Source organism: Monopterus albus, unplaced genomic scaffold, assembly GCF_001952655.1.
Source record: "Monopterus albus unplaced genomic scaffold, M_albus_1.0 scaffold160.1, whole genome shotgun sequence".
In the NCBI taxonomy this organism is placed as follows: domain Eukaryota; kingdom Metazoa; phylum Chordata; class Actinopteri; order Synbranchiformes; family Synbranchidae; genus Monopterus; species Monopterus albus.
Window position 1 is genome coordinate 325,114 of NW_018128040.1, and position 15,756 is coordinate 340,869.

General features: G+C 38.0%; 2 protein-coding genes across 2 annotated transcripts in view; one reads left to right on the forward strand and one right to left on the reverse strand.

The window, feature by feature from the left end:
* The window catches only part of LOC109968749 (rho-related GTP-binding protein RhoA-B-like), a 12,713-nt gene extending 11,428 nt beyond the window's left edge, over window positions 1–1,285 (reverse strand). The window contains exon 1 of the mRNA XM_020615240.1: window positions 1,135–1,285. Coding sequence (XP_020470896.1) covers window positions 1,135–1,285 — 151 coding nt within the window. The remainder of the gene's footprint in view (window positions 1–1,134) is intronic.
* Window positions 1–15,756, forward strand: part of lrrc4ca (leucine rich repeat containing 4C, genome duplicate a) — a 152,241-nt gene that overhangs the window by 40,994 nt on the left and 95,491 nt on the right. The gene's annotated exons all lie outside the window — the stretch shown is intronic.

A 15,756-nucleotide genomic window follows, 5' to 3' on the forward strand; every position in this document is an offset into this window, starting at 1 on the left:
CACCAGGAAGCTGCCAGATTGTTCTAACTCATGTTTAGACTTTCCAGCGTGTTTTCTTGTGCCTGTTATTCTAGCTCTGACCCTGGATTGCCTTGTAACCACTGAGTACTGCCTAACCCTTCTGATTCTGTTTGGATTCAGTGCATCGACTTATGGACTTCCCCTACTGACCGTTCTACTCATGGATACCTTGGATGTGTGAGTTTGCTGGCTCTGACCCTGGACTGGATTATCGACCTGAGAGTGTTACATGTTGAATCAGACTCCTGCTTTGTTTATCTTGTGTTTCTGACCAGTGCTCTGATTAAAGGCAGTGTTCTGCTTTTACTCATCTGGCCCTATAACTGAGTTCACCCTCAACAGCTTTACACGTTGTCCCTGACACAGACCTGTGTCCATTTTGGTTAATGCTGGCTCTGACAATAAAACGCTGTCCTCCACTGCTGCAGACATAATGTTAACCACCCAACTGAGTGCTCTGTTTTGTTCTTCCTCTTTACAGCTACCAAAACCCAGTGATGGAAGCAATATTTTTTGCTGAAGGAAAAGTAGCAGTACCACAGTGTAAAAGTACTCTGTTATAATTCAAGGTCCTGTATTCAGAATCAGCTTTATTGGCCAGGTGTGTTGGACACACAATGAATTTGACTCTGGTACAGTGGCTCTTAATGTGCATGTACATGCCCTTCTGTAAAGCAACGAATAGACAAACAATATAAGGCTGAGAGAATAAAAAAGAAAATAAAAAGGGAAATAAAAATAAAGTCCTTATAGTCAAACCCACACACAGGGGCGGTCTTGTATGCCTTCCTTCAAGCTCAGGTACTCTGCCAATAAATTCCCCACTGGAGGGTCCTGCACAGTATCTTAGCTGCACTCTTCTGGACAGAGATCTCAGATGTTTCTGGGATCTGTTGGAGCCATTCTCCCAGTTTGGGTTCCTATTACCACGGGGACCACTTGTGCCTTCACCCTCCACATCTTTTCTAGCTCTTCTTTCAGCCCTTGGTATTTCTCCAGCTTCTTGTGTTCCTTCTTCCTGATGTTGCTATCACTTGGGATTGTTACATCTATCACTATGGCCTTCTTCCTCTGTTTGTCCACCACTACTATGTCCGGTTGGTTGGCCATTACCAGTTTTTATCTTGATGTCCCACAGGATCTTAGCTTGGTCATTCTCAACCACCTTTGGGGGTGTATCCCATCTTGACTTTGGTACTTCCAGCCTGTACTCGGCACAAATATTTCTGTACACTATACCAGCCACTTGGTTATGGCGTTCCATGTATGCCCTGCCTGCTAGCATCTTGCACCCCGCTGTTATATGCTGGATTGTCTCAGAGAGACAATACAATATACGTATATATACAGATATACTGTATATTTTGGGCAAAAAGCCCAAGACAAAGCACCAAATCAGAGCATTTTCCTTCGACATTCATGAGAATATTAGCTCCTCATTTATTCCTCCTCATTCATTACAAATAAATATGGTGTAGCCTTTGCATGATTTAGTACTTTACTTACTGTAGCTATAATTCCTTGCAATAAAATATATGAATAGTACAATTTCACGGAAACTACAGAATTCTGTTGGGATACAGGTTACACTGCATGGAGCAACTTGGTCTATTGCAGAATAAATTGAACTAAAATAAACTGTGAACATTCAAAGAAAATAAACAAAATGTCTCTAAGTTGTTGGACTGTGGTCAACATAAAGTTTAAAACCACAGTGCTTGCAATAAAATATATGAATAGTACAATTTCATTGAAACTACAGAATTCTGTTGGGATACAGGTTGCACTGCATGGAGCAACTTGCTCTATTGCAAAATAAATTGAACTAAAATAAACTGTGAACATTCAAAGAAAATAAACAAAATGTCTCTAAGTTGTTGGACTGTGGTCAACATAAAGTTTAAAACCACCTGCTCTATTTCCTTAGGATGAAAAAGAACATCCCTCATGCTTCTCAGTATAACTGAATAGTGTTTTGATATGTTGTGACACAAAGGTAACGAGGTGCTTTCGTCATCCCTCAAGTTGTCTCACTCAAGAAAGACAAGCAAAACTACCCACCTGCTCTCAGAAACTGTGATCTCTTTAACTTGATGTATTTCTCACTTTTTCTGCCTCAGACAGAAATGCTGATATTGTCATTATCAGCTTGATGCTACTATCTTTTTCTTCTTCATTCTGGTCTGTCAGCTTAGCTCCTGTGTAATTATACTAAAAGAGGCTGACACAGGTTTAACATACGGTACGACACAAACCATTGCATGTCATCACATACTCAGTTTTTGTACCCCTCTTCATCCCTCCCAGTGTAGTGAAACCTCATATCATAACCAATATATATAGCTATCATAACTGTAAGTATATATGCATGTATCAAAAAACTATACACACCACACATCAGCATTTTGTAACAATCTTCCATTGCCTGAATAATGAATTCTTTCTCATAAGTTTTTTAAACTTTGGTTACCTTAACATGTCTTTTCTGTCTCAGACATTTCCACCTCTGTCTTGCTCAGTACTGCATAAAGTCAGAACTGCAGGACTTTAAGATTTAATTGTATAGAATTAGCTAACATATGTATTTATGAAACAAATTATTTAATCACTCTACATTCAGGGTAGTTAATGTCTTGTGGGATGTTTTTTTCTGTTTCTTTATTTTTTGCAAAATGGGAAATCATTCCAAGTTTTAATTAAAAAACAGATTTTTGATTATATGAATCAAAGGAATTGGCAAAGTGAGCTTACCTCCAAATATTTTCACAAACAAACAAGGTCATGATAGCTGTTGTGGGGAAATGGTTCATACAAAAAGTGTCATTTTCATAGCAGTAATTTCTGGAATTTTGAAAGTGAAATTAAGCCTGCCATTTTGCATAAGTGCAGTATCTTTGCAGACACCTGGAAGCAATGTGACTCATCTAACATCCAAATGATCTTATGCAGAGCGCAATCTTCTAGATTTGGTTGTATTTTCAAGAATGTCCAGCTTGTGCATTGTACACTGGGCCTCAGAAGATTCGCCAGATGCAGAATGCACACAATGCCTCAGTGAGAGCCATGCGATGGAATGACTTTCATTTACATCGACGTGCAGCTGCAGCTTTGTTTGCCAGCCCCTCTCTGTGAATTTCGATAAGCACACATAGCTAAAAACAGCAGGATTAGAGGTTCCTCTCATCCACATGGATACGAGGCCTCTCACCTGTTTCTGTGTTTGCTTGTTTAGGCATCTTTGTCTGGAAACATTGCAAAACAAAGAACAGAAAGTAGAAGAGATCAATTTTCAGTTTGAAAGATTTCTTAAACTGCAAAAAAGCCTATAGAACCCAGTGTAATACAGTTTGTCCTTGAGACGCACTGAATCACATTCTTGTATTTTTTTAAGAGCTGGAAAACTTTTGTCAGTTTTGTGAAGCCCACAAACTGAAACGTTTCACTCCTAATCATCACTATTACTGAGAGGAATTACGACTCTATGATAACATCCTGAGATTTTCTTTATCCTCCATCGAGGATCCATTGAGAGAAAAACTTTTCCTTATGTCTTCAGTTAAAGGGTATTATTAAGTTTTAGTGATAAATCCGTGTCCCGATTGATTTGAAGAAAATTTTTTTTTGGACTCCCATGCTGGCAGTCCTCCAGTATTGATTCACAGAGCAGACAACAAACAGCAGGCTTTTACAGTCCATTTCAAAGTACGTGTTAGAAGACTCGGATGCATTAAGCATATTAACTAATCATTTTATTTACTGTACCTGCATTCAGTTTAAAAATACAGCAAAGAAAGGGAAAAACAAACAATAGAAGCTCGGGAGACTCAAGAGAGTTCTTAAATGTCAATTCAGTGTTTGTGTAGTCCTAACACTTCAACATGAAGTTCTGCAAATACACCTTATTATAATACACACCTTGAACTGGATGTATAATTAAATTCTTTTACACCCAGCATGTATGTACAGTATGCCGAGTGTAAACATAAAGTGCTGAATTCTATAAATAGAATTTTCATTTTAAATTTACAAATAGTATAGGATATGTTACTCATAAACAAGCCAAGTAAGCTTTTGAGATTAAGTGCATGTGCTGTGTATCCTTTTATAAGGCACTGATGGGAGTTGGATTTATATTTTGTCAATGAATGACAAGATCAGCTATTAACTCCTCACATACAGTAAGTGCTGTGCAGCATTAGAAATACTGAGGCTGGGGGGATTAATGTGACAGACTTTAAGAAACACTCATTTGAAGAACTTGTAACCACGGGGAAATACACTTTCAAAAAATGTAAATGTATAATTAAGAGAGTTCTTTCCAGTAGTTTCTGAGGTGAGACTGGGTGTTCTGCTGTGCTTTGTGTTGTGGATTGTACCCTCTCTGCATTTGAACAAAAGTAAAATAAAGCATGTCTTGCCATATTGGTCACAGTTTTTGCAGCATTACTCTATTGCTAACCTCATATATTCTTGTGCATAATTGCTCATCATAACAAATTAAACTTTATTCTCACAGGATGCCAGGCTATGAATATAAATAGGAGTATCAGGGGCGGTGGTATTTAGCTTTCTTTGATTTTTATATACTGTATAAAACATCCCTGATGTTTTCATCACACTAACATTTTTAGGTGATTTTATTCTTCACATAACATTCTGTCTTCATCAAATCAGTTCTAGCCTAATAGCCTCATTCTGAGAGCAAGAAAGATGTGACAGTGGAAACATCTGCATTCATAACACACTGTTAGTAATCCTCATTCTCCCATGCCATTTGTCTTTCAGTCAGTTACTCGATTTTCTATTTTTCTTCCAGCTGTTTGCATTATTCTCTTTTATGTCATCAATAAATTGGCCTGTCATTTTTCTTTTTCTTAACCTCATCAGTGCCTTTTAGGTTTCTAATTACAATTTTTCATTTTATTAGACATTAGAGCTGAACAACACTACTAAGGAAAAATATTTGCTGCATTTTCCTTTCTGCAGATACTCAAAACAGAACAGACTGAGATCTGTCTTTGGGTTTGTGAGCCTGAAGAAGGAAGGAAACTATCCTATACAACATCATTTTTTTTGGCAGTTTGTCTCGGTTCAACCTTTGGTTAGTAAGAAAAATGTGTCCACAGCGGAACCGCAGTGCTTTAATTGGACACTTCATTGTGCACCAAACAACACTACAGGGGACTTGATAAGCAAAATCTGAAGAGGAATTAGGGTTCAGACAGGACAACATGTTCATGCAGCTCTTTCTAAATCTACTCAGTACTGCAACTCTGGAAGCTTTGGAAACACGACTCAATAGATTCAGATCAATTTTCCATGAAAGTTAACATATAAAAAAATATATCTCTGTTATTTAGTGTAATGTCTCTTGTCATGGAGAGCATGTTGTACAAGAATAATGCCTGAGAAAATATACAGCATTGTAAGGAGTGGACCGACTCTGTTTATGTCACACTGTCTTGTTAAAGCCAATAATCCTTGAGATTTCAGCCATATATACATTTTCTGCACTTAATCAGAATCAGAATCAGCTTTATTGGCCAGGTGTGTTGAATACATGAGGAATTTGACTCTGGTACAGTGGCTCTCAATGTGCATGTACAATCGCTCCTTCAGGGTCACAACGGGGGATGCAATGTGTCCCAGCATGCACTTAGTAAAAGGAATGGAAGCACACCTGCTTGCTACTTCTTCACATTGTTTATATATGTGGACAAACACATTAACACTCATACCTACTGTAGTGCTGAAGTCACACTCACACCTGAATTTTGCCTGATTCAAATGTCTTTGGGCTATGGGAGGAAACTGCACCAGCCAGAGGAAACTCACCCCCTGTAACACCATAAAAGTCCAGGACAATCTTGCTGCAGTGCTGAATAACTAAATAATTACTGAATAACTTAACAGGAACAGGATAAATCATTCATATTTGTAATGTACAGTCAGTGCTTAAAAAGATCCAACACATCAAAACGACCAAAGCTGATAATGTCTGGAACAGCTCAAAACTCAGCTGAACTGTATCAAGGATATTTGCGCATTCTTTACAATATATTAGGTACAATGTGATTCATTTCTTTTCAGAGGTTTTACCTTAGAGAAAAGAATATAGGAAACATTGGAGGTCACTGGTGCAAAAATAAAAAGGCAACTGAAATTATTTAGTAAATCTATATTGCAGTGTATTAAATTAAAAACAAAGTCCAGAGTTTAAGAAAGATTACAAATGTTTGCTGCCTTCACGACAAGCCATTCATTCCTCGAAAGCGGTGGCAGCATTTTCTTGCTTGGAGAAAAATGCAGTGCATGGTGAAATCAATGTCTGGGATATGCCCCAGAATAAATAAACACATCACAAACTATTCCTCAAGTACATTGTTGAGGTCACTTCAATTACAGGCAGGCTTATCCTGTGGAGCCAAATGTAGCTCTTAGCCCAGTGCCTGGAGGTGAAGTCTGTGGAGAGTTGAGCTCATTTTGGTAGATACCCTCAAGAGAACAGATACTGAGGCCTAGCTCACACTGTCTTTTAAAAGAAGCCCACAAACTCTACAGTACATATAAATAAACACCTTTCTTTCCTTTAGAACTTTAGTTTATTGAAGCTTTGATTTTTTTTCCCAGAGAACATACACAATACTGTATATAAGGAGTTTGGGTGTTTATGCTGCATTACATTTTTGTTTTAGCATGTTAGATGAACTGAATAATGCAGGTGGACAGATCAGAATGGATAACTTTGAAGGACCCCAAATCAAATAGCATTGCAGTTTGAGCTTTAAAGACATTTAAGCATGAGACATGATCATTCTGAACAACCTTATCCCATTCACCATCATGAGCACTGCAGACGGCCCCGTCTTGCATGTAGAATAGCTGCATTGGTCCACAGCATAGTAGTGTCGGTTGTAGAACAGTAAATGGCTGCTTGTAATAGCAGAAGCAAGGCTGCAAGGTGTTGAATTGCATGGCTTTACCTAAAACCTTTCTAATAATACATCTTGTGTTGTGTATGCAGCTGTTTTCCTTATTGGTAAATAATTCCAAAGCACAGAAGTACTGTAGCATGTGGTTAGATTTCTAAAAAACAGTGGATGTGATATACAGCACTTGAGTTGTTTGAGATACGTATAATCAATGTGCACTCTGTATTGCCACCATTAGCTTGATTTCATGTTTGACATTTGAGTTGGATTACAGGGTTCCCAACTACTTCACCTACTTCCACCATTTTCTACTTAAAGAGAATCATCATTATTGAACAAATGCATGAGGTTGCTTGTCAGATGTGAACATACAGTGTTGTGTAGAATGAAATATTTCATAGCAGTAAAGTAAAAGGGAAATGCAGTGTTATTTGTGGAGTAATGTGAATTTTGCATGCTCTCCCCTTGTTTATGTGGCTGTCCTGCTGCTGTCCAAAAGCATGGTGAAATGGAGACTCTAAGTAGCCCATAGATGTCAAATAAGATTAAATGTGTTTGTCAATATGTCAGACTGTCAGCCTGTTCAAGCCTTTCACCTGTTTTGTGCTTGGATAGCCTGCAGTCCAGCCCTGAGTTGGAAAAGCAGTTATAAAGTTATAAAAACTCTATGAGTAAGATCAGAATATTTAAAGGTTGCTAATTCCATTCGTTCCAGAGCTTTTGCACCTGCCCTTATTTTTTGCCATCATAACCCTAAGCAGTATGTCATGCACTGTTCATTGACATCCTTTAATTACTTTCCAATTCATAAACAAACCTCCTATAGTTGATTGCAGTAGGGGAATACTGACATTTGCCTGTATGACCCAATTGATCACAGGGTTTCAGGTTTTTGCAAAAGCTTCAAGAAATGATCACCAGAACATAGTTTTTTATTGGAAAGATGTGACCCCTTAGCTTGATTTATGACTTCATTATGATTTAAGGCTTTGGTAATGATGATCCCGATTATATTACAGCATCTTCTGCATCATCATTTGTTTTAATTAATCTGTGTTTACCTCCCACTTTATTTCTGGGGAAAGCATTTTTACACTGATGTCTTCACTTAGGTTGCCTCTGGCATTTTGCTGTTTGTTGTTTTTGTGTCTTTTTTTTTAATGCATTTATGATTTTGTGATTTACCACATCCGGAATTTTATAAATATGCATGTATGCTAACAACTTACCATAATAATACATTTGTGTGAGGTCACAATGTGGGGGTGGCAATTTCTGTCTGGCTGTAGAATATGTTACTGTATCTTCTTAACCTACTGCAGTGATTGTTACACTTGAATCTGACACAGGTGCATGCAGGTGACTTTGACAGCAATGTCTCAGAGGTTGGGGAGGAATTGATGCTGCAGAGAATGAGATGCCAGCTGCAGATTTACATGCCTCCACTGGCTCACTGCACATCATTAAAGCCAGAGGCCGCTTACAGTGGCTTCATCTCTGTCCCAGCCCACACAGACTACATCAGGGCCTCCACACGTTGATTTATCTCGGCTGTCTTTCTGAACGGCTTTTCCAGCCGAGAGAGATGCGAGCCGATGAGACTTGCACATGTATGTGAGCTGAAATTCATTTTGGGAAGAGCACATGCTTCTGCAGACAGGAAGGAACGCTTTTTGTTCCTGTCTCCATTCTCTCTGCCACAATGCTTCCTGCCATACACTGCCGCCACCATTCCCAGAGTGAGAATAAGTGATAGATGTTCATGTGCTCAATGCCTCTAAAAATAGCCCAGTCACACAAGCATTAACTCACTTTGTTCTCTATTGTTTCATGATATCTCAGCTTGTTCTTAGCGTAATATATAATGTGCTTTTGGAATTCATATTAACTCCTTTATAATTTTCTTTCAAGCTTGGCAGCTTGAGTTAAAATGCTATCTGACAGCAAATGAACTTGAACTTGAATTTACACACGGAAAGCCACATTTTGTGAGGAAAAAATGAAAAGTGTGAGCCAGCCAAGCAGGCACTGTGGTAATGGAGAAGGAACAGAAACCAGTAGCTTGGGTTACATAGACAATATTTTCTCAATCAGATTGAAATCATTCTGATTAAAGATTTCAACTTAACTCTTCACATGGGCACTGATCTGATAAGATGTGTGTTTACATGCTCAAATCAATCAGAATAGAACTTATTTTACATGCACAAAGTGGTTCCACCTGCACTGGGTTGTCATCAGTGATAGTTAGCTAGCTAGCATCATTTGTAGAAGCCAACCCATTAGTCAGCTTGACATGGGCAGGGGCCTGTTTCTATTACCACTGTTTAACTAACATAACATCATCAAAACATTTACCCTCTTAGCTGGTTCAAAAAAATTACAGTTTCAATGCCTTTTCATTTTAATTAGTTAATATCAGCTAGTGACACAGCTACAGTATACTGTGTTACTGGAATGCTTTCAGTCTCTTTCAGGGTGGAATGTTTTATCTGCATGCTACTCAGTGCATGAGTTGCCATTATGAATCAATACACCTTACATTTTAGTGTCACCATGTTTGACTGATAATTGGCTGTTCACACCCTGACAAAAATATAAATGAATAGTGCCCGGATTATGTGAATATTCTTTGCCTTCATTTGGAGGAAAAAGCGGCGAAGTGTCATCCCGCAGCACTACAACTGTGGCCACACAGACCCATTCTGTTTTGCTGCCGCCATCAGGTCATCTATGGGGAAGCGACAGTGGTGCGGTGGGTAGAACAGTCGTCTCCCAACCAGAAGGTTAAAGGTTAGAATCTCGGTGCCCCCAGTCCACGTATCGAAGTGTCCTTGGGCAAGACACTGAACCCCCCATTGCCCCCGATGGTTAGAGCCATCGGTAGAGTTGGCACCGCAGATGGCTGCCATCGGTTCTGTACCGGAAACAAACTCCTTGTGTGTAACATACTTGGCAAATAAAGGTGAATATCCTTATTGTTATCCTATAATTACTCCTACATGGGGCAAGCATGCATAGAAGGGATAGATTTATTCCAAAAAGACAAAAATGATTGGATCAAGTGTTTACATAACTAATACTGCATTTTCCTACTAAATGGATGATCAGTGGTTTATACCAGCCCTCTCATTCTGATTGAAAATTCTTTATATTGGAGCCCAGTCGGGCCAGTCTGTTGTAGAACTTTTATACTTGTTTTCAGTATTTCCTTCCACATTTATGCAAAAACCCACCCCAGTTCTCCCATGCATTTGTCGCTCTCTATATACAGCTTCCTATGCAAAACTACCTTTTACCCTGGTGTACAAGTAAGACACATCCCAGAAAAACATTTATCAAAATTATTTTAGCACAAAGCAAAAAGGCCTCATATCAAACTGGACTATGACTTTTTTAATTTTGAAGGGATACTGCTTTAACTTCACATACCCTGCGGCACTGTAAGGGCTTTTTCAAGTGCTGTAGTTCAATTATGAAGGTGATGTTGCTCCTCTTTACCTGAAGGCAAACAAACCTAATACTGGTGTGGTTTAAAGAGAAAAAAAGGTTAATGAGAAAGTTTTATTAGGAAAATTAGGTTCAAACAGTAACTCATTTTGCAAATTAATTGCTTTTCTCTCAGTACATGCTACCTGAGGTGATGTGAGAGAAAATACAAACATACTGTATGCCAGCCACACAACTATATCTTTGAATCAACTGACATAAGACCGCCAGACCATCTGTTATTATTAATAGGATGAGTAACAACTTGCTAACACTTAACTATGGCTGAAATGCATTGGGAAGACAGAAATTAATTTTTCAAGCTTGATGAGTTTAGCTGTAAATCCCACATGTCTCATCAACATCCAGAAAAACACATGCAGACAAAATCAAGGAACACCCATTAAAGTGTTTTGGTAAGATGCTGACCCCCACGTGCCACCAGAACAGCTTTAGTGCTCTTTGGCAGTGATTCTGCAAGTCTCTGGAATCTGACTGAAGGGATGAACATCATGCTTCCAAAAGCTGCTCCCTCATTTGGTGTTATGATAAAAGTGCTGGAGACACTGTCTAACACATCAGTCCTAAATCTCCCATAGGTGTTCAACTGGGCTGAGACCACGAAGCCCACAGCACATGATTCACATCATTGTCATACATATCAAACTATTCAGTGACCCCTTGTGCCCTGTGGATGGGGCCATTGTCACGCTGAAAGAGACCACTCATTTATTCAGGTTTTTCCTTGAATTGGTCACCTGTCTGTACATGCTGTATATGTTTTTATAGAGCTGCTTCAAAATAAGAATGCCACACCAACATTACTACCTATGTCTGTTCACACAGTCATACTGTAGGCAATGTCTTCCCAATTATGGGGATTAAAAGCAAGTGTTTATAACGTAAATCATCACATTTCAGGTTTGAGACTAGATTGTCAAAACTGGGTTTTAGTTTTGGTACAGTATGTAATGGTTATGGTTCAGGTTACAATGGTTCTCTAGAGAATGAATAGGTCGCTGTAATATTCTCACAATTGATGGAAACAAATGTGTGTGTATGTGCACATACTATATGTGAATGAGTGAAGTGGTAATGGATTTATAGTACAATATAATAGTATGACAATACTATACACTGCTACTGATGCACTTTTATTAGATTCAGTTTTGAATAACCATCTTATGGAAACTGACGTACTGAATCTGATTATACAGTAATCTAGTTCTTTTATTGGAAGGATAAAAGGCTGAGAACTCTTAAATCAACCTATATTTCTATATACCCACTACTATGATCCAGGTAAATCTTTTACTCCTTTTGTGTGTCTGAAATATTTCTGGAATAGAGCTTCATATCATTATCTACCTATGTTTAGCCATGCCAGATATTTCATCACCTAATTGGACAAATTGTTCTTCAGTAATTGCTGTTACTGAAATTCGCTCATTGTGCTCATTTAGACTGTGGAATGCTATGACAGCAGAATGAGCAGCCAGGAGGCAGGCGCTGGACAGCTAGCACAGCTTTTATGGCAAGGCTTGCCAGGTCTGGTGAAAAACAGTCGGATGGGTCAAATGTGAGAAGTAACACTTCTGACCTTTTCCTCACCTGATGATTAATACAATGTCCTGCATGAAAGAAAACCATGAATTAAGATTTTGGATTGGATGGACTTTATGGAGGTTGACATTAGTGTATTTCCAATGAATAAAGTGACCAAAATGAAATAGAAGCTTGTTGAGCCGCTGACCTACTCTGAACAGGCAGGCGACAGACCATGCAAAATGCACTCATTATATAGACAATTTATAAAGCCCTGACTCATGTTAGTAACTGGTTTGTATGATATTTTCTTTGGAGTCTTGGAGTGCAATTATAATCCCTGGCCAGAATCAGACTGGCAACATTATATTTAACAATGACATAGTGAGGGTTTTGAACCTCTAGCCTACCAGGTCAACAGCTCTTGTGTTGCTGTAATCCTTAAGAAGCTTCACATACACTTGTACTGTATATTTATACAGCCTAACCTGACTCACTAAATTATTAAAAAAAACATAATTACCTCATTGTGTCTTGTGTTAAAGCAATATTTTATCCTTATTTAGTGACAACTGGATTTCATACTGTAAGATTTACTTTGAGGTGTACTCCAACTCAACATCTATGTTAACATACTATGCTTCATCTGCACATGGAATTATGATGACCTATGGGATTATCAGATCCTACACTTGCTGCACATATGCAGATTCAGTTTCCTGAACTGCTGTGAAAGTTTTAAGGTTTAATCAACATAGGCCTGGACATTTCCTGTGTTGTACTTGTTCAGCAAGACTAATCACAGTACTGCTGTTTCTACATTAATTACTCTGAGTCTTGATACAGCTGACAAATGGTTTTTTTCCCTTACTGCTAGTGACTTTCTGTAATCATCCTGCATAGTACTACTGTCAGGAAGCATTCCATGCAGTATCTTCTCTCTCTACCCAGCCACTTTTCCACATCCCTCAGTTTCACTTTATCAGCTCAAAGTACAAATTGAGGCTTAGTGGCTTGATGGCAAATTGAAATTCACTGAAGCATTTACATGACATTTAGCACTGGTTACATAATGCAAGAATAATAAAACATGCCAAACTAAATGGATTCACTGTCTACCTTGTGCTACCTCATCATTAAGCCTATGCATGTACAAGCCAGAAAATGTTTCTACATACAGTGTAATTGTGTATACTGTTGCATGCCTTTGAGTGCATGTATACCCTATGTTTGGGAGGAGATGTTCTTAGATACTGTAGTTCACAATTGCAAAGGCTCAAGTTCATGTAACCGCCATGTGCCTGCAGCTATAAAACTACTAAAAGAGTACAAGACTGTTGGCTTGTTTTTCCTTTTGCTCTTATTCATTTATATATTTCCTTCAGTGTTGAATAATTAAAGCAAGAAAAATCTGGTGATTTGATTAGTCGTGTTTCATACAGCCCCTAATAAAACCCTGCAGTGGGTTTTTCTCATGTTTGGCCATAAACTGACACAATTTGTGTTCAAATTTTTTTTTATCTACTGTATGCCAATAAATTAAAAAAATAATAGAAAATAAAATTAAGTCAATAAATGCATTCCTTATTTAAATAGTGGCATTCTAAAAGACTATAGAAACACTTCTATTACATTTTGCCTGAGTCCACCTGACATCTACAGCATTGATTGAATTTTATTTTGTTTGCATCATTCATGAGAGTCACTTCACCTCCACTTCATTCACAAATTGCGAATTGTTGTGGTGGTTCACCTACAGAGTGAAACACCACAGTAGCTTGTACCATATCAGAAGTAAGGAGCGTATGATGCACCCATTCACACACAAACATTCATACAAAAACTCAAAAAGAGGCATAAGAAATACAAAAACAAAAAAACATAAAATCAAAGTAATTTACACAAAGTGTTTACAAGCCTTTTCATAGTCCTTTGTGCTATGATTTATGAAAAATTACAACACATCCATTTGAGCAAAAAGGCTCAAAAAGACTTGGAAAGGATTTAAAAAGACAGTTGAAAAACAGAGAGAGTAAACCTTATATTTCATTGGAGCATTCCAAAGCCAATATGAATGTCTTTTCAAGCAGCACACCTGCAGAGCAAGCAGGTGTTTGTGCTCTTATCAGGCTGGAGTCATGCCATATCAACCACAGCCTTTGAAACATGAGATGCCGTTGCATGATAAAGAGCATTTGATGTTGGAAAAAGACACTGAGGCAAAGGAAGAGCCTTCAAATTTGCATGTTACATCCAGGAGATTAGGGTTAAGGCCTTCAACCATCTCTGCTAAGTCTATGTTGAAGATACTGAGGATTGTTATCTCTGAATTTGGATCCTCCAAATAAATACCTTTATGAATTATTTGAATTTGTATACTTCGGTTATACATTACAATATGCCTGCTTGACAAGTCACCAGTGAAGTGTCGTTTGCAGATTTCTGTGGTTCCTTAATTGTATAGCTGTAACAGTAAAATTGACATAACTAATAATATAATTACATTTAAGAGTAATGAATCATACTATTAGGGTTTGTTGTATAAGAAATGTAATATTACACTTTTGTTATGTTTTTTATCTATTTGAAATTATATATATTTGGATTTGTTATTGTATAATACACAACTTGACCTAACTTGAATAATACAAAACACTTAAGTAATATAGGTTTCTTTTAAAACAACTTTTAGTTTAGCTTCAGTCTGTGTGCACTAACACAGTTCTAGAATTACTGCTTGGATCAAATATGTGTGATACAGTTGCTTTTTTGTTGATACCATGCACATTTCAAGCATCTTATGAAACAGGAAGCCACATAACATGCTGCTGATTCTAAAGGAGGAGGGTTCACTAACTCTATTTAGCTCAGTTTTGCAGCTGTCAGTCAACATCTGCTAGATTCTTTCACTCAGTATATCTCTTACATTCTGTCTCTGTCTCTTACGATGTGCATTTTGTATGAGTGTGCACTGAGCACACTCAAATGGAAAATTAGTTTAAAAAAAATTGTGATCAGTGATACAGTTTAAACTTTACAGAATTATGTACAGATTTTTTTTGGTATATCTACACCATCGCCAATGTGGAACAAACTTTAATTTTCCTACCCATATGTCCCATATGTATCAGAGGCACAAAACCTTCCAAATAAACCCTGATATTGTGTGTAACATATGCACACATGAGAGGATGCAGGTGTCTGGTGTGTGTGTGTGTGTGTGTGTGTGTGTGTGTGTGTGTGTGTGTGTGTGTGTGTGTGTGTGTGTGTGTGTGTGTGTGTGTGTGTGTGTGTGCATATGAGTGGAAGCTTTGTTCGTTGCAGCTGGCTCACTGCTGTCTGCTCCTCTACACAGAGGCACTTGGACAGACCCCTTCAGCATTAATTACTGTGGCCATTAATCAGACCAGCACAGATACCGGTGTAATCCCTTTATAATGCATTTTTTGGGGGGTTTGGGGGAGTGGGGGGCACCACTAGTGTTAATTGGATTTGATTGGATACTGGTATGATGCTGAACATAGAGCATCTTAAGGTAATAATTAGAAGACAGATCAATTGGTCCTTTGTGGCATTGATCTGATAGCGTAGGCTGCGCTGCAGTTCTAAGAGCTAAAAGAAGACCATAAGTTTGCCCTCAGGAGCTCTATTGACTAATATGCTACTTCTGTTATACTAAAATGAAAAATACCTGTACATAGTAGTCTTTTATATAAATAAATCACTGAAGAAAATGTGTAATTAGAGGTACAATATACAGTATATGATT